Source organism: Parasteatoda tepidariorum, chromosome 8, assembly GCF_982258835.1.
Source record: "Parasteatoda tepidariorum strain Cologne lab strain chromosome 8, Ptep-v5.0, whole genome shotgun sequence".
Taxonomy (NCBI): Eukaryota; Metazoa; Arthropoda; class Arachnida; order Araneae; family Theridiidae; genus Parasteatoda; species Parasteatoda tepidariorum.
In genome coordinates, this window is record NC_141762.1 from 23,456,667 (window position 1) to 23,477,214 (window position 20,548).

The 20,548-nt window shown below is 29.0% G+C and overlaps 1 protein-coding gene across 2 annotated transcripts in view; it reads left to right on the forward strand.

The window, feature by feature from the left end:
- Positions 1–15,072, forward strand: part of hzg (CTD small phosphatase herzog) — a 31,340-nt gene extending 16,268 nt beyond the window's left edge. Inside the window, exons 2-8 of one of the 2 annotated variants that reach the window (XM_016053743.5) lie at positions 165–307; positions 1,412–1,522; positions 2,436–2,492; positions 4,249–4,341; positions 6,866–6,964; positions 7,053–7,139; positions 11,660–15,072. In XM_016053743.5, coding sequence (XP_015909229.1) covers positions 165–307; positions 1,412–1,522; positions 2,436–2,492; positions 4,249–4,341; positions 6,866–6,964; positions 7,053–7,139; positions 11,660–11,875 — 806 coding nt within the window. In that variant the 3' untranslated portion in view covers positions 11,876–15,072. The remainder of the gene's footprint in view (positions 1–164; positions 308–1,411; positions 1,523–2,435; positions 2,493–4,248; positions 4,342–6,865; positions 6,965–7,052; positions 7,140–11,659) is intronic. The other variant, XM_016053744.5, reaches the window with a different exon arrangement.
- Positions 15,073–20,548: the final 5,476 nt, after the last annotated feature.

A 20,548-nucleotide genomic window follows, 5' to 3' on the forward strand; every position in this document is an offset into this window, starting at 1 on the left:
TAAAAATTATATTTTAAACCTCTTATCAATGCCAGTGAGAAGTTAAATTAAACGAATCAATTAGAAAGCATTTGGGTTTTAAGCTCTTGATTTAATGTCAAAGCATTGGTAGGTTTAAGATTCCTATTTATGTATAACTAAATATAATTTTTTCTTTATTTTAGCTTTAACGTCTGTGAAAAAACCCAGACATAAAGGCTTCCTCAATACTCTACTCTGTTGCTTTGGTGCAAAATCGAAGAGACCAAACCCACCAATCCATGCTGAAAGTAACCAAGACGTAAAATCTAGCACTAGATCATCTAAGGTAAACTTTCACATGGCATTTACTTTTCATATTAAGATTATTTTAAATTTTTATGTTTCACTGCAATTGGTTTATCAATTTTGTAGTGTGTGTGCTCTTTTGGAACAATGATAAAAACTATGTTTTTAAGTTTTGTGTCAAAATTATAACTGAAATATATTAACTTAAATAATTTTAAATTCTTATTTCACACATATAAATATTATATAATAAAGAGGGCAAGCTTCCGAGGCTGTTTTGTGTCTACCTTAAGTAAGAACTGTTCCAATTGTTATGCATATTAATAATTTTTTAAAAAAAGCATTATTTACTTAATTATTCAAGAAGTAGTTAATAGCATGTGGTAATCAGTAAAGATGCTGCACAAGGCATCAATACTGTTTTTAACTATCATAAAAAATGTAATATTTCAGGGTAGTCATCTGTCAAAAAGTTATTGAAGTGGTAGTTTAAAACATAGTTTCTGCTATCAAATCAAAAACTTGCTAGTTGTGACGTTTAGTAAAATTCTTCCAATTGTTAAAGGAATTTTTGTCACCTAGTTGAAATAGTAACAATTCTTTCAAAGAATGAACAAGACTTGTTAATGTCAATAAATTGATGATTCTCAATAAATTTTAGGTTAGGTGAGATCCCCTTCTAACAGAAAAGTACCAACTTTTTAAATTCATTTTTTCTAAAAGGAACCTAAAATAGGTACTGTGATAGGTTTTTTTTATGGCCCAGAAAGTTTCCACCGTGTTTTTTTTATTTTTTTTAAAAAACTTAATAAAGAAAGCAAGACCAGATTTTTGTTCAGTTGTTATAACTCCATTTGGATACCTTGTTTTAGAAATTCATATATAGTTTCACAGTGAATTATGTTATGACAGTAATGTTTATTGATGTGTTTTAAATATTTCCTTCATGAAATTTTTTTTTTTTAATTTGAACATCTCGCAATAGTTTTATTATTTTTAAGTTTAAATATATTTTTCTGTTAATTTTAATTTAGTTTGCATTGTAAAAAAATTATGTTAATATCTTGACAATCAAAGTTAGGTTAGTGATTTTGAAATAAGAACACGAAGGTTCAATTTCTCTGGTTTTTTTATTGTTTTAAAGGGCTTCCTTCCTCAAGATAAACACCTTCTTCCGCAGGTCAAACATCAAGATGCTCACAAGATGTGCCTCGTCATCGACCTTGATGAAACTCTTGTTCATAGTTCATTTAAGGTAATTTTTCGTTTTTATTTAAAAAGTACTTTTAAAAATTGCATGTCAGCATTGTTAGATATTTTGTTCATTTAAGTTTTATTTTGTTTTGAGTATGTTCGTAATGATTTTTAAAATTACACAAATCAGAACACCAGAAGGTTTACAGAAGATATTTCTCTTTTTTAAAAAAAATATATATTTCCAAGGGGAGATCTAATTAAAAGTGGCAACTTAATTAAATTTTTTTTATTTGTTTGTTATTTTTTTCATAAATGTTGAGTATTCAAATAAAATTATCTATGTTGCATTATCTAGTTTTGGACAGTTTAATTATTAAGAAGGACTAAAGCTAACTAGTTTAAATTCAAAATCTTTCAATAAATTAATTTTAAAAGATGCAAATCCACAAAACTATGTACTGTGGGTTTTAATTTGTTTGCGTTTGCTCGTTCAATTTAGTTTGTGTTCAAAACCTTGCCAACTCTGTATGTAATGTTATTTAATTGGATAACAATGCAATGTATTTTTTTGCAGCTTTTCCAACTTAATGTAGATTTTCCATTCAATATTGTACTTTGAATCATTATATTTTTATGTTATTCTGACTGGAGTTAGTTGTTGTATGCCTTAAGGAATTTCAAATATGTTTATATAGTGTGGTTTGCAATGCAACTTGATGTAACTTTTTATAGCGCAGTTGAATTATTTTTATTGAAAGTAATTTTCTAATTTAAAAAAAAATTTATCAGTGCTTTTGAAATTCTTGTTCATTAATTTTGTACGCATTTTTTTTTTCTTGGAGGATAATTATAAATCTTTGCATTTGCTAAATAAAAATTTTTGTAATTAGCATAAAAGTTTGTTTTGCGAGTTTTTTTTTCGCTTATATTATTTTTAAAGCTAATTCTTTTTATATATATTAATTTTCTAGCCAATTAGTAATGCTGATTTCATAGTTCCTGTGGAAATTGATGGAGTTATTCATCAGGTAATTTATTTTTGTGTATATTATGCATTATGATAAACTTAGACATGTGATTTTACCGCTAATTTGCTGAATTCTGATAATTTCAAGATCGATGATTCAGATTTCCACAAATAAGAAATGTATTTTCCAATAAAATTTTTGCAGAATTTTGATCAACATATGATAGTATGGCACCAGTTATGAATGAGGATTTTGTTACAAATTCCGATTTGTAACAAAATTTATGCATCACAGCAGTATTTCTATTTAGCCCTAATGAAGTGAATAATAGTGCAATGTTTTTATTCTGACTTTACAACTCATAAATTTCAAATAGCATATTTAATTATTTGGTTTTTGAAATCATGAATCCATTGTTTCTTTCTTATGCTGTTACTGTTACAGCTTGCTTCCACATGATTTTTAAAATCATGATATTAAAAAAAGTTTTTCTTTCTTTCCAAATCTGAGAATATTTTGAAACCCCTCATACAGTGTAACCCCTAATTTACGTTGTCTGTTTTGTATGTCTCCCGTTCTACTTGTCCGTGAAAATTGCCAATAATGTTAAATTATCCTGGATTTACGTTATCTTTTCTTAAGGAAAATCCCACTTTATATGTTTATTCTAACAGATTAACTACAAAGCTCGCAGAAACTTATTCAGAGTTTTTTCTTTGAAAAAAAGGCTTGTTTATTAGTTTTTTGAAGCTGTTCTGCTATTTTTTCTTATTCTAAATAATTGTCCTTATGTCAGTGAGAGGAGATTTCCTCCTTGAATCCAAATTCGAAAGGTTGTGGGATGGTTAAAATATGTATGAGAGCTGAAATTGCAAAAACTTGTATGTGAATTTTTTTCAAACTTCAATCTTTGATTCTTGGGAATAATCTAATCATTTATGGAATATTATACTAAACAGGTTAGATAATAATATTTTTTTTCTTGATTCTGGATACCTGCAAATTGCTCTTAAAGCAAAATTAAAGGTGCAGGCTCCCTGTATTTGATTTCTACAGCCTTGGACTTGGTTGACTAAAATGCATTATAAATGGTTTTAATAAAGTAGGTTTCTCGGTGTCCAATGGGAAAATTGACCCTTTGGAATAAAATTGTGTAATTGAAGATCTTCTGAAAACGGTGATGCTTATATCAACTGTAACACACATCCCATTACTCTTCATTTCCTTCAATATTTGATTTAAGGCCTGTTCCGGATGTTAGTGATAAAAGTGAGGAAGGTAAGTAAAAAATAAGGGGAGATGTTCCTATGAAGAGTTTTAAAGCAAAAAGACTCAGAAACAATATTTATTTGTGATTGTAAACCCAAAATTAAATTTATAAATTTGCAAACAATAGTATGTATTTAGAGGGATATTGAAATCAGGTCTAAAAACAAGAAAACAATAAATAAAATTTCTGTTAATTTTAGAATTTTGATTGTTTTTACCTCGATTTTATGTTTTCCCACTTCATGTGTTTTTTAATGCAAGTCTGATGGAATACCTAAAATCTGGATTCCACTGTATATCCTTTTATATATGATTGGGAGAAAATACTTTTGTGTAAAATGTGTGGGAAAAAATTTGTTTAAAAAATAATCTAATTCAATATTCTGTAGTTTAACTAAAATAATCTATTATGTATGAATTGAGAAAAAGTTTCATTTAAAAGCAAAATTATTTAACCGTAAAGCTTTTAAAAATGCTAATCACCCTTATTAACTTCATAAATATAAAACTGTTTCAGTTTGATTTCTAACCTATCCATTTTTTGCAGGTTTATGTTCTTAAGAGGCCTTACGTAGATGAATTTTTGCAAAAAATGGGAGAAATGTACGAATGCATTCTATTTACAGCTAGCCTTGCTAAAGTAAGTAAAATAGTTTGGTGGCAGATTTTAATAACTTTATTTCATATACAGTACACTCTCGATTATCCGTGTGCAGATTATCCGGTTTGAGGATTATCCGTGCTCATTCCGGAGTCACACAAAAAATATAAAGAGAAACATTTTCAAGATTAAAAAAATTTGATTCATGAAGTTATAACACTACCAAATTTTTGGAAGCAATATTCGTTATTGGATTGCAGTATATGTAATATCAGCAACATGGTCAAAGGTAAAATTGTCTACGTTATCACGATCTTGGAGAAAGATCATACCGCTTGATGAACAATCCTCTTATGTTCAAGAAACATATGATAACAGTATTCTCGAACAAGCAAAAGAAATCTAAGGTTTCGAAATTCTTCATGAAGAAAATTTAGAAGATTGGTTTCAAAGTGATGCATGTGAGCCTGGCTTCCAGTATTTGACTGATGAAGACATCGTTATGTTGTTAAATCAAATAGTGATGATAGTAACTGATGCAAAAGATGTAGTAAATGAATGAAATACAATTTCTCATTCTGCTGCTCTGTGGAAGCTTTATTAGATTATATGGGAGGATTTGATTACGGTGACATTACTGCGGTTCATAAAATATGTGTATCGATATATGGCGAAGACGCATTACACATTTTTTAAAAAGGAAAATTCCTAGTTTGATGTTATGCATGCAAATGTCAGTAATTTTTATATTTTTTGTTTTGATATTGAATTTTTCTTTTAACAAAAGGAGTTTTCGGATTATCTGTGTTTTTCGATTGTCTGTGCGACCTGTCCTGGTGATTAACCCGGATAATCGGGAGTGCACTGTACTTTGATTGTTTCAACTTAGTAGTTATTTATGAAACAATTGCAAAGAGTTATTCATTTGTAGTATAGAATTGCCAGTCTTAAGTGTTAGATCCTGATTTAACATTTCATGTGGTGGTTTTCCTGCATAACAAATCATTTTTGTTCCTTGTAATTCAATGGAAAAGGGATGGCATTAAAGAAAAATATCTTAGGATCCCCTGGAAAACTTGTCTTTCAGTCGGTTAAAAATAAATAATTTGTTATAAGAAGATACAGTTTTCTGTAAAACCTAGAAATTATGCTTATTGCTCTTTATTTCTGTCTTGCTTGTGTCTGACTATTTATCTACACTGATAACTCCCCTCAAAGGACATTGTTCCGTATTCACTTCATTTTTGTTCCTTTTTAACTGCATTTTTATAACACCGATTTTCAGTTTTTTTTTTCCCTTCAAATTTTTTCTCTTAGTTGGAGCATCTTTTTACTACTAGCTTAACAGTTATTGACTAACACTGATTTTCAGCGCGTTAACTAAAATTTGTTGTAATAAGACACAAATTTGTTGTAATAAAACTCTTTTTGTCATGAAATCTCTTTTTTAATTTTTTTTTAGACCCATGAAAAGTAGTCATTGTCACATAGAGATGCACTGAGTATATTCTGTTATTACATGGTATTTGTAATTATTGTCCAGCAGTTTCTAGTCCAGTCTTTTTATTTCATTTATTCGTAAAATGGTTAATTTATAAGGAATTAAGAAGATTGAGACAATACAGTTTAAATTAGTTGTTTAAATATTATAAATTTTAAAGTAACTATGATCTTTATATATTATGTAATATTTTCTTTTATGAAACCAACATTTATTAAAAAAATTTTATTCGAAATAAAATTATCTTAGAATTAAAGTATGGAATTCACAAGAGAAACACTTTGTCCTAACGTTTAAAAAAAAAGAGAGAAAAGAAAGAAATAATTCTAGTTCTGCATTTAAAAGGGTTATTAGTTGATTCATATCAATTTGCTGCTTAACACAAGTTAAAAAGTATGAATAAATGATAAAAGTTATGTAGTCAGGGGTGATTGTGCTCTGGAAAAAATCTGGATTTCCGGATTTTTTGCTAACCGTGATCCGTAAATCCGAAGTCCAGAAGTTTCAAGAAATCATCGATCACATTTCTATATAAAAATTCTGGTATATTTTATTTAAAAATATTAGAACTAAAATTTATACCTGGCATCTCTTTCATTTGTAAATATTTTTTCTGGTAGAATAATAAATGTGATTAGAGATAAAAGTAAACTTACACATAATTAATTATTCATTTAAATTATGCTGCATATAATTCATTTAGAATATCATGTTTTGAAAATTTCAATGATTTAAATTTATAAAGATATTTATTTTTTGAATGATTTTACTCAAGAAATTTTCAGGATTTTTGAGTTGGGCGCACAATCACCCCTCTGTATTAGTCTGACTGTTTTTACTAAATGAAAATATTAATTTTAAAGATTGGATTGGTTAATGCATTATCGTTCCTTAAACCATTTATGAATTTAAATATTAAGTTCCCATAATTTTGAAATTTCAATATTTGTTTTTCTTTCACAAATATGATTTAAAAAAGTTATAAGTAGCCCTCTTTATATTAACTTACTTTTTTTTGTTTTTTGTTCAATTACTTATAATTAAGTTTTATAAATTTTTTAGTATGCTGATCCAGTTGCTGATCTCTTAGACAAATGGGGTGTATTTCGTTCACGGTTATTTAGGGAATCTTGTGTTTTTTATCGAGGAAATTATGTAAAGGTATGTATAACACCAGTTTCACATGACCAATATATGAATATTGTGTTTTCATTAAAGTATATTTTTCTAATTTAATGTTTTGTTTCAGGATCTTGGTAGGTTAGGTCGTGATCTGCATAAAGTAATCATAGTAGATAATTCTCCTGCTTCCTATATCTTCCATCCAGATAATGCAGTAAGTTTTTCAGATTGCATTTATATATATATATATTTTTTTAAATATTTCTTTATGTTTAATTCATTGTATATAATATATTGTATTTAGTTTAATTTGTTACTCTAAACTTTCTTCCAGTTGGGAGACTTTTCTGTACTCCTTTTGTTGCCGTAGCGTTGTTGTTTTTTTTTTTTAGTATGACTTGGGTTGAAAATCTGCAGCCCACGATAGTTTCTGAACACACTGGGCTTTTTTTTCTTCTTAAAAAATTTTAAAAATTTTGAATTGCAAATTTGAGTCTTCACTTTTTAATTCGTTCAGTCTGTACAGATTCCATTGTAAGTCTATTTCGTTTCTCGATCGCCTTTTCGATGGTTCTATTTCAATGGCTATAAAATTCCGCATGATTTGAATAAAAAAAAAAAAAACAATTTTTAAAACGATATGATGCATGAATTTCAAATTGACTAATCATTTTTCACTGTATATATATTTCCTAGATAAATTATTGATAAAAGGGAAAATAGTGCTAGAACATTAACGTTTATATAAAAATTAAAATTATCATATTTGCCACCAACATGACTAAATGGATCATGGTATATGATAATTAAGTCATTAACAAAATTTTAGTCATATTTTTGATGAATTTTTGTTCTTATTTAGGCAACTATTTTCATAGTTTTCGGCTACTATTTTCATGCTTTAGGCTATTAAAAGCAACTATTTTGTTAATTTTTTTCTGTGGCAACCCTGTGAGTGTGAATGCAGACGTGTGAAGTCTCCCGCATTTTGCGGGAGTCTCCCGAATTCTTTATTCTTCTCCCGCCCTCCGGAATCGATACGAAAAGCTCCTGAATTTTACCTCAATCTACGGCCAATTTCAAAATTATTTGATTTTTCCGCGAGTGTGTAAGTTCCCCCCCCCCCCCGCGTTAATTCCGTCCTCTCTTAACAAACTACCATCTGCCTAAAGCATAGCTGCAGGTGCTTCCTTTTCCCCCCTCTTTAACACTCCTATTTGACCCGCCCCCTTACACTAGGATTCGTCGGAATCCTTTTCCTCTCCTTTCCTGTGGAGTTGAATGCGATGACCTCATATGACGATATGCAGTGACGTCAGAACTTAAGTGGCTACTCCTACTCTCGATAGTTGGAATCGATATTATATCTTGCTTTTTTTATAATTTTTAGTGCATATTTTTCAACGGTTGGCAACAATTAAATCGTTCTTTTTTTTCAACCTTATGACCGAACCGTCATCGGCGGGAAAAGAAATCTTCGTGTTAGTTTGCAAAAGTTTCACATCGTCTTTGTGCTTTACCCATTTATGTGCCGCAAAATGTCATTCTTGCCTCCCTGAGCGATTAATATATCACATGCACAATCTGAACAAAAAGCATAAGTGCTTCCTTTACGTGATGCAATTATTGAAGGAAACTCATTAGTATATGATTTGTTAAAATTGGTAACATACTTCCGTTTCGATTTAGACATTTTCTAAAAGTATACGAAGGAAGACAAAACGAATAACGAAAATCACGTTGAGTATAGTAAAGTGCGGCTAGCTCAAAATCACATTGATTTGGTAAACAAACTAGTTTACAAGTATGTTGCCAGCGAAAGCCTTATCAATTCGTTCTGTCAGGATTTCCTGAGGTATTGCCTCAAGTTGCAGAAAACAAAACTGCTTTTGCAAAACGTCAACACTGGAAATATTGCCAGTGTTAGGTGAAAGTAATATAGGATAACGTTCCAGAAAGTACTTAACTGATGAAAATGAGGCTTCATCAATCCTCTTGAGAGAGGCCACTGCAGCATTGATTAAAATTTCGTCTTTGAATGGAAATTTTTTTATCATGTAGTCACAAACACTAACATAGTATAAATGTACAGTTTTGAAAAAAATCTTCTTCTTCGGTAAATTCTCCAAAATCTTTGAAGTCCTCTCGCCTATGACTAAATCAGTATCACTTTTTTGATTCTCCAACTCACTAAAATCAAGATTTAGAAGAGAAGATGACTTTATCACACTAGGCTTGACAAATCTGGAAAACAGTTCTTTCAACATATCCATTAAAATTTTCCTCAACAAATGGATATGGGGAGTGCTTGATTGCAGCGTTGCATTTGATACCTCAAATATTGGTAGAATATTAAGGATAAATTGGCACAAGGCCTTATTTAAATCTGAAGATAGAAAGAGGAAAATCCTTTCCTCTCTACTCAATATGCTCTGCCTTGCTGATGTAGTAGGAGGAGGGGTAGAATCTCGCTTTCTTTTCCTACAGTGTTGGCCATTCACTTCTTCTTTGAAGAATGATGCTAGTGGCTCCCACTGCTGCACTAATCTATCCAAACACCGTCCCAATGAAAGCCATCGGGTGGCACATGCTTCAGGATTTTCCTTTGCTCAGCATTGAACAAAGCTTGGAATTCCTGAAGCCTAGATTTCCTCTTGGCACTTTTCTCTAAATAGAAAAATATATCTATGAGATATTCATCGATCTTGTCAGGAATGACAACTGCTCCCTTTTGGGCAGCCAAATTTATCAAATGACAAGCACAACCAATGACTGCCAAATGTTCAATTTCTTTTTTCAAAACACCAGCGACGCCAGTTTTTTCACCAATCATTACTGGCGCATTATCTGCCCCAAGAGAAAGACAATTTTCAAATGGTATACCATTTGCATTCAATTCTCTTAAAATCAAATTGGCAATATTTATGCCAGTTGAGTCTCCTTCTAAATTCGGCACAGACATTAAAGTGCTCTCAATTATCATACTATTCTCATTATAATATGTAACAACAAGGGGATACAATTTTGCATCAGACTTATTACTACCGTCAGTTGATACTGAAAATGGACTTTTTTTTTAAATTTCACAACAGATTCTTTTTCCATTGTGGCCATTTCGTTTATAATGGCTGTTGTTTTCGTTCTGCCAGCAGCATATTTTTTGGCGATACCATCGTTTGGAAACATCTTGCAGAACAATGGTCCAGCATGGTCAGCACAATTAATGGGCAGATTGTGTTCAATCAAAAATGCAGTAAAATAGGCTTCAGCCCTCTCTATTACAGTGTCAAGATTTTTTGAATAATGTTTTATAAAGGACATGGTATTTATTTTTTAAATAGAGAGTATCTGCCCAATGCAGTTTTGTGTTGCTATGTTTGTGAAATGTACAGGAAAAATGGATTGAAACTGTGTTTAGATATTTTATTTCCATTTAATATTCTTCCACAATTTGTACTCTATTAGTGAGTAAAATTTCTTGTATTCTTATATTTAATAAATGTTTTATTTAAAATTACTTATAAGTGTCAAGTGTCGCATAACATACACCTTTTTTACCCCTCCTGAATTCTTGTTGGGGAAACTCCTGAATGTTAATTTTGCTAGGTTGGCACGTCTGAAACTTACTCTTGTGTAATTACCCTTTAATCAGGATCAGTTAACGAAAATAATTTATATATAATAAATAGGTGCAGTTAACAAAATAGTTCTTATCAGTTTAAACAAATGTGTAGTTAATATAAATTTAAACATATGTGGATACATAACAAAGCAAATTATTTCGAAAGTTTTCAAGGGATAGAAAAAAGAAAAATAATTGTCATTTCTTCCAGTTAGGAACGTTTACTAGTATTGAGAAAACGAAATTGGTACTTAGTAACTTATATAAGTTTTAGGTTTATGTGATAATTGTGATTGGAATTTTAATAATAAATTTTTATCATCCATATTTTAGATTTTTGAATTTTTTTTGTTATCTAAACTATTCATACAAATTTATAACTCAGGGGTCTGTCTAGGTTTTTCTGAAAGGTACCTTTTTTGTGAAAATTTAAACATAATTTGTGAAAAATTAAAAATTATATAAAAAATCAGCACAAAAATATAGATTTATCGTTTCTTAAGGATTAAAAAATAAAATTTTAAGAAAAAGTATTTTGTGAAACTACCGTTTTTCCTAAAATTGAATTTGTGAAGGTACCACTAAACGGTAGTAAATTCGGCCTGGACAAACCCCTGCAACTATAATATAATTATAACTTTTCTTATTATAAAATTTATCGTACTTAGTATAATTTGGAGGCCCTTTTACACTGCCAATTTTATGTAGCCATACTTTCTGTCATTTATTGCCATCTCCAACAGGTAAATGATATGATTTAAAGCCTAAATTTGACTTATTAGAGTACCTAAATACGCAATAACCTGTCATTATTAATGTAAAAGTATTAAACAAAAAAGGAAAGCTAAAATAGAAATAACAGATCAAAGGCAATGATACTTCACCATACAAACCAGTCAACAAAATGGCGACTGTTTTACCATGTGATCGGCGAAAGCCAGTCAAAATCAAAAGCGCCACAAAGGTCACACTGAAAAGAACGGCGCTACTTTACTCAGTAATCTAGGTCTTTAGTTTTTCGGACCACAGTGAAGAATCAGTTACATAATTGTAATTAAGTTTTAAGGTTCAGATAGTAAGTCCTGAAAGTTAATTGAACTTATCTATTTCAGGTGCCTGTGAATTCATGGTTCGATGATATGTCAGACACAGAACTGCGGGACTTGATCCCTTTCTTTGAGCAGCTTAGCAAAATGGATGATGTCTACTCTGTTTTGCGCAACTCAAACCATGCAGCGGGCTCGCATCCACACCCGAACACTCTAAATAGTTCACATTTCATTACGCCTCCTTTACAGCATATGAATGGATTGATGCAACCATCTTAGCACTTGTTCTATATCAAAGGAGTGATTTAAAGTGGTGATAAATATATGAAATTCAAATAAAAGGGTCTTTGGCCGACCAAATTTGCCGTGGCAACTCAATATTTCTCTTGGGATTGACAAGCCTAGTTTTATCATTCAAAACGTAATGTTTTTAAGGAGGATGATGATTAGTTTTTTTAAATTTTTTTTCAAGATAATTATGTAGGTGAGCAACTTTTTAGCCTTTGATTCATGTGTTTATTGTTTCAATATTTTAAGGTTCGACTTTCGTTTCATTGCATGATTTTTATTTATAAACTTCAACTTTATATTGTTTTAGAAATATCTTATTTTTTATTGTTGCTGTCTATTTAGAGTCTAACGCATTTTAATTATTATTTTTTAAACTCCTAAGTTTACATAATTGTATGTTGTTTATTTGTAGCTTGATTCTTATTAGTAATTTCTCGGGAATGGAATTAGTTAATAAGCCTCTTGCTATTATTGAATATCACATATTGTGCCTTGCTTTTGTCCAGTTTCATTCCATTTGATATATCATTTGTACATAAAATATAAGTCCTGAAATAAATGAAAAAAATTGTTTAATGCTTTTCTTATAACCTGGAAGATATTTACTATTTTGTATTTATGACATTTAGAATGCTGGTTAAATGAAGAAAATAGTTAATCAATTTGTTTTTAATCATTATTTTTTTTTTTTAAGGAAAACTTTTTATATGAGAACGAATAAGCTTTTTAAAGTGCAACTATCAGCAGCAGTTTGAAGCTTTTTTAAAGTGCAACTATCTGCAGCAGATAAAAGCTTTTTTAAAGTGTAACTATCTGCTACTTGTTAGTTTTATTATGATACACTTTTTGTAAAGTTGTTGTTTTTATTTATCTGCAATCGTTTTTAATTGCTTGCTAAGTTCTTCACATTAAGTGTTTAAGAGCAAACTGATTAAAAACATGAGTTTTTCAGTAGTTTCATGTCTTCCCTTTTGTTAATACTTGGAGTGAAGAAGTCATTAAATGATTTCTGTTTGTTGCCATGGTGATAAAAGCTATAGGCCTGAGTGATATGTATTGTCAAACAGTGGGGGCCATCTACCTGCCATGAATGCTGCACATATATAGTATGTGTACACTATTCATTTTTTGCTACACTTCTGAAACTGATAAATACGAGAATTGGAGAAGTGTAAAGAAATCACTTTAATGAAGTGCAACTCTGCATATCAACTTTGTTATCCCCTTTCAGACCAGTTGTGATGACTGGTTTCTGTAATTAAAAAAAACAAGCAATACCGTAATTCAATTGTAGGACTGCCATTTTTGCTGATTGAGAAAGGGGAAGTTAATAGGATGGGTGGGGTGAAGTATTTTTTTTCATCAAATTTTGTGAGCTTTTATGTAGATTTGTTGATTATATGATATATTTGTATGATAAAGCTTTCAAAGTAGTCATTACTATTAAAATTGTGTTATGTGAGTCTTCACACTATGCTCAAAAATCATTAGGGTTTCAAGATAGCTGGCACAGATAATAGTAATATAAAATAAACCCTTTCTTACTCCCAACCCCGTACTGAGTTTGGGGTACAATCTTTGGTTTTTATGCACAGAAAACTGGTTTTCTGTGCACAAATAGAAATATTGTTATTTGATGAGAATTTTTTACAAATTCATTCAAGTATCAAATCAGTTATGGGTTTAACTGGATCTTCAAAATATCAATCAGATTGAACTAAAAATTACTAGCTGGCTTAGTTCAGATACAACATTATCTGACTCTTTCTTCCTGCTGCTGTTTGTTACATTTTTCATTTGATTTCTAGTTATGATTTTGAATGGAGAATACAAGTCCCTTTGCTTTATACAAATAAATCACAGCAAAGTTTTTTCTCCTACCGGCATAAAGCATCTAAAATTGTGTGTGTCAATTTTTCTATGCTCAATTACATTTTGGAGGATTAGAAAAGAATAAGATTTTGTTAAACACTGCCTTGTAGCTTATATATTGATTTGATTTTTGTCTATTTATGACATATTAATCCATAAATTATGGGAATAAAATTTTTTTTTCTCTGCAGAATCTATTTTGCTGCATGGGTTTTTGTCTGATTTTTGCTCGGTCTCATTAGAATGTTTAAAAAAGAATGAGAAGTTTGCTTTTGTTAAACACAACCTTGTAGCTAGTGTAAAAATGTTTTAATTTTATAAATTGTAATCTAGCAGTTTATGTACAAATGTTTTTGTACTAAACACGAAGTAAGATTTTTATCTGTGCCAGCTGTTTTTTAATTTGTTACATGTCCTGATTTAAAGTCTAAATTTGACTGTTGCCTTATTTCTGTGAATAATAAATGTCAAAAGTTTCCTAGTGTTGTACAGTTTTAGTTTTTGCATAAATAACTTGTATCCATGTGTTTATAAAAAGTGGACTAAAAGAGCGAATGACTACTCTGTATATATTTTCAATTGCAACATTCGTGGAATTTGTATGAATTTTCTTATGAATGATAGTTTTGACTTTGAGGTTGCATATTATTTTCTTATGGTTTTCCCATTTTATGGTTTTTCTTTGTTTTTTTAAATACCTATTGTGCAATCATTATTTTGATAACTTTGAAAGACAATATGAAAAATAACGTTTAATTTATCGTAAACTTATGTTTTTATGATTGGTAAAAACAAAAGCTTAAAATAGCGCGAAATTGAAAATCTAACAACAATAGAAAATTGTTATATTCATGCAACTTATTTAAGTGTAGCTGGCTGTCAGCCAACTTTAAATAAAATTCTTCTAATAGAGGATAAGGTGCTATATTGTTAAAAAAAAAAATATCCTGTCCTTTTAATTAAGGGAAGTTTTTATCATCTTCATGAGAAAACTGCATACAAGTTGCTGAATGTGCTTCTTATTGTTATGTATATAGATAAAGAGACCAACTTGTTATATTGGACTCATCTGGCTTACTCTAGATTTTTTTTTTTAGTTTATTTCTCTTTAAAGGTTGTTTACCACTTAACTGTGGTATCCATACCTTTTTATATAGAGTGTACAGTGGCCTTATGAGCTTCTCACCATTTTGTACAAAAAATATATGTTAACACAAAGCATATGTATGCTCTGATCAAAAATACACTAACCTTCTGTTTATAGCACATCTCTCTGATGTGCCCAATGTTATATTAAACTTCTCAATTGTTTAGCTGATGTTTTATGTTAATTTTTTCTGCCAGGAGACTGTTTTTATTTGAAAATCATGGATTCAAATTCTAATAAATAAATTAATTTGATGAGTAATAACTTAAAGTGAAATAATACTATTCATTGATGAACTACAGTAGACTCAAAAGTAGGGTTGTTAATAATTTGAATTATCCCCACCCTTGGAAAGATGGAAACTGTTATATCACGGTGGTGCAATAAGATAGTAGCAAACAGTAATACAAAAGAGTTTTTTCATTACTTAGAGCATGAATATTAAAGTATTCTTCCTGAAATAACTTTGAGATATTTGTTTTGTTAAATTCGCTCAATGGATGATAAACTTAAAACAGGAGGACAAGCTACATTTCTTTGTTTTTTTAGTTGCACAACTGAAAATTCTTAAAAGTGTATATTCATTCATTTTCGTATTAAATTAATATATTCTATTATACTAATAATTTTAAATTTTTTATAATTTGTAAAACTTTTCATAAAATTTGCATTAATAAAATAAAGTAATTTCTGAGCATATTAGTTAATCAAGAGTCTACTGTAACTTCATTATTTATTTGTCTGATAATATTTTTAAATAATAAATGGTTTTTATACTTTATTTTAGAATAAGCTTCCAACATTGAAGGAAATGAATACTGTGCTGTTCTTGAGTTTTTTTTAATGTGTTTTGTAATGCTTTGAATCATAAAACTTACCCTTTTAACATGAATTTCACTTCTGCCGATTTTCATAAGGACATTTTTGTAATAAAAATAAATAACGTGATTTTGAGCAATATTGAAATTTTACACTAACATGTAATCACATAGGGTTGTGAATATTTAATTCTATTGGCACAATTTACACTCTAAAAGCAATACTTTTACTTATTAATTCATACTTTGAAAATTAAAGTTTTTTTTTTCTAGCTTTATCTTGATTAGAATGATTTATTAATCTAGCTGTATATGAATGTTTGTGATGCAAATACATGTTGCCATTGTAATGATTCAGTTTGGAAAAAAAATTTCAGTAACTAATAGAATTTTAATTGTAATATTGGTAAATTTTTCAGTAATATTTAAATCTGTGAAATATCTATTAAAATTTTTTAAATAAGAACTGGGTAACTTTATGTGATCAAGAACTTTTTTCGTAAAATAATATTGCAAATATCCCTGTGAGTATGGTGAATAATTGTATTTTTAAGCATGTTGCTTTCAACATGGTTTTGTTATTAAAATTTACATTAAAATTATATTTTAATGAAACTTGGTTGATATATTTTTTTAATAACATGAACATTGTGTTGGGTTGTGTTAGCATTATATTCAACGTCAGCATAGACTTTTTTACTGTTAAATTACAAGTAAACAATTCTAAGTTATTAAAAAATAAAAATTCACATATTTAGTAAGTGTTTAACTTTTTTTTTTTTTTAGCAAACTGGTTAAATAGCAGGTATTATAAACCTATATTTGCTTTGTTTTGATGGCTGTGATTATTCATTCCCTTAGTCTATAATACAAAATAATGTAATTCAAAGTAACGAGCTTAAAAATGGATCAGTTCTGCTACACGGAGCTTTTGAAAAATAAAGTATCCTTTGACCGTGGCCTTTTCAAACTATCCATTTCCTAGTTTTCAAGTGGCGTCATCATTCTTTTATCAATATTTTAAATAATTCTATTACAAAAATTCAATTCTCAAGAATAATAAAATACAATTAATGATTTTTTGCAGAATCTGGTTTGATCATTCTGATGAAAATGGACCAATCAAATTCTCAATTTCTAAATATATATTTCATATGAATTTTTATTTTGATGAAAAAGTTATATAATACTGCCAGTTCAGTGTTGGAATTTTTTTTGGTATTTAGATGAAAAGATTGTTTACAATGCAGAATTGTTTGTTTATAACAAATAGAGAAGGCTAGAATATTTATACTCTTCATATTAAAACCGACAAAACTTTTTGTATGTGTTTGAACAATATTGTCAAAACATCTTGGAGCGACCTTCAGAAACTCCCAAGTCAGAGAACTGACCCAATATCACAAGGGAAAATAAAATATATTAAATTAGGTTTGGTACAGCATTAAATTTTATGAACTACTTTTAAAGTTAATAATGCAAAATTAAATGGGGAAATGATATCAATATATTTAACAATAAATGAGAATACCACTAATAATAAAAATATAAAGTGTACTATCTTTAATTGGGGTGCACAGAATAACGACCATATTTGATCATCAAAAGTGATTATCCAAAATAAGATAATTTATTGTTTTGTTCAGCAGTCAATAACTTAAGCTTTTGATTGAGTTTTCAAACTAAACTTGTTAATGCATGTTAACTGTAAGTAATTCTATCACCAAATGAAATGTATTTGAAAATAAGCTTTTTACTTAAATTGCAGCATTACTTATATTTGAAAAGAAATATAGTAAGACATACTGAACAATTTCCATTGAGAAATTTGTTTTTTCTTTTAATACAAAGAAATTTAAAATTTATTTATGCTTAGTTGATGCAATAAATAATAAAATGTGACGATTTAAGTCGTATTAAAAAAGATTTTTTGCTTAAATTTTTCATTTGTTAAATTGAATTTTTTTGGCAAATGAAAAAAAGGGAACAGTAAATTTTAAACTCACTAACATAATAAAATCATACAATTCCAATTATCTTCTTTAAAATATTGAGATATACTACAGATGCAGATTAACATGAAAAAAAAAAATACTATATAGCAATAATATGTGCCAAATTTAATTAAGAACACATTGTCTTCCAGAACATAACACGTAAATAAAGTTTTTCTACCTATTGGGTGTTTAATTGATTTTTTAATTATTAATTTCTGTTGCAATATTTCATGTCAGTATGTTGTTTTTTGCTGTCCCTTAGAATTGGAAACAATCCTGAAATGCATTATTAGAGTTTTTCAACTTGTGTAAGACATATGTTTTCATTGTCTCCTGGCAATCAAAATTTACAACTTTGTTAATGTAAATCTGTTCGATTTCATTTTATTTGCCTTACAAACAAACATGTCTTGAAACCCTGTTATTAAATACCTCTTAGTATTGTGCTAAAGTCCAGAATTGTGCCTTTTGTTTCTATACAAGAACTGCCAGCTGCATCAACTAAGGCTGCACTCACAAGATTTTTTATATCATAATGGCTTTCTTTGGATTTTACAACTAATGGAGGGTAAATTGTTTAAAACTATTAAAATCTGAACAGACGTAGTTGAATTTTTATTTATTTCTTCCTCCCTGCACTTGTTGATTGCACACCCACACTAAGTTGATTGTTTTCTATGTGAATTAAAACTATTAAGAATTTATTACATTTTCAATGGACCTTTTCAATTTTTCACTTTCACTAAGGAATGATGGAAAGCTTTAAACTTTTTTTTTTGCAATAGCTAAACTATATATATTTATTTCTTCAAAACACAAAAATTGTTATAATTTTCACGCAGTTAAATAACATAAATTAAGCCTATTTTAGTGTTAGTTAAAAATGTTACAAAATAATTACTTTTGTACTTAAATATTACAGAGACAAATTATCTTCATATACTACACAACATGAGTCATTTCTGTTAGAAACATATTTAGCAAAGTCTAATAAAACCAGACCATATTTTCTGATTAGATTGAAGCATAAGCATAGAAGACAATAAATCGAGAGTTTTTAATAATTCAAATTCTTATTAATATGCCACACCATATTATAGAAAAAAAAATTTCTACTATTATAAATAAAAATTTACTCCATTCAAAAACTGATTTAATTCAGATTCAGGTTAAGAAATATTTGGGGTATGATTTTATGTCTACGCAATTCATGAAGGAAAAAAAAATCTTGTTTCATGCTATTTGCTGAATGGTTGGAAAGCCCTCATAAATTAGAAATTTGTTTTACTGTCGCCTACATTGCTAACTGTGGATTAGGGGAGCAGCATGGAATGTCCAAGAAATATCCATGTGTGAAATATTGTTAGTTTTTTTCTTGTCAGGTTTTTTTTTAAAGCTATCAGTCTTTACTTACTTTTGTAATATCTTTTCTTTGATAAGATCAAACTAATGATAGTTGTTAAAATAAATATACTGAGATAAAAATAAACTATTTACGTTTTAGTAAAAAGTTTAAGAAATTTTAATAAAATATAAAATTTAGTAAAAATATTTTTTTAAACATTATTTTTTCTTGAAGCTAATATGATTTTGAAAAAGGGGAACAATATTTTTGATTTTATCAATACCAAGTTATAAAATTATCTGAATAGTTAGAAATTTAATTACTAAATATGATACTTTCAAGCAATATATTCAATTTTATAAACAAGATTCTATATTGCATTGAAGAATTTGCTTACATGTGAAATATAGAATAAGTAATCATTCATTCATTATTTGTAGATAAACTATTATACTTTTGAGTAACAGTTATGTAGTTAAGCAAGTGTATAATTTTATAATAGAAAAATATGCTCAATCAAAATTAGTACCAATCTTAACTTTAGTATTAGGATTCAATTAGTTACATGCTTTATAGTTTTGAAGCTAATTTGTTACTAAATTTTTTTCTGAGATACATAACTTGCATATACTCCTACAATATGAGCGTTTTGCACCAGTTGGTAAAGTTTTCGCAGTGATACTCATCCGATTTTGTTTCGTTAATCCTTCACAAAAATAGATTTTGTTCTGTTGGGTACTGTTGTCTCATCGGTATACAGGAGAACGAATTGGCCGATTCGGCTGCACGATCTGCTGTGTTAACTCTATACCTTTCTCGGACACAAAACCTTATATTAGACAGTTCATCACAACTGTATTTCAACAACAATGGGATCTTAAAATTTATAACGAATTGCACTAAGTAAAAACAGATTTTAATCTTTATCTTGTAATGCAGCCACACCTGGTTGACTCTCCTACATTTTTGTCATTTGGTGGATCTCCTCCCCAAAGCAGTACTTATAAAGTTTTACTTGCGGGTTCATTATATTTTAATCATTTGCCCATGTTAACCAATGTTAGTCCAGTAATCCAATGTAAACCGTGCCGTACGGTAGTTCTATTTTAACTCTGGAAGATTTATTAGGTAACTCCCATCAGCCAATCATTTTTGCGTTTCTACTCGATTTACGTCTTTTATATTGCATTTAACAGTTTCATCCTATTTTGTTCACTTTTGAGTCGTCGTGTACAGTTTTATAAATTCCATTTGTTTTAAGTAAGAAAAAATTAAAATATGCATTTAATTTTTAGATATATTTTAAAACAGTTAGTTTGGCGCAGCCTGTCCTTTTGTGAACCTTGTGCCATTATACCTTACATTCAAATCAATTTACTTAAATACTATTACTTGCAAACTAGTTTAATGATTTAAATTTTATAATGAAACTAAACACTTGTGGAAAATAGCATTTAACGATGACATTGTAAACTGTTCTGA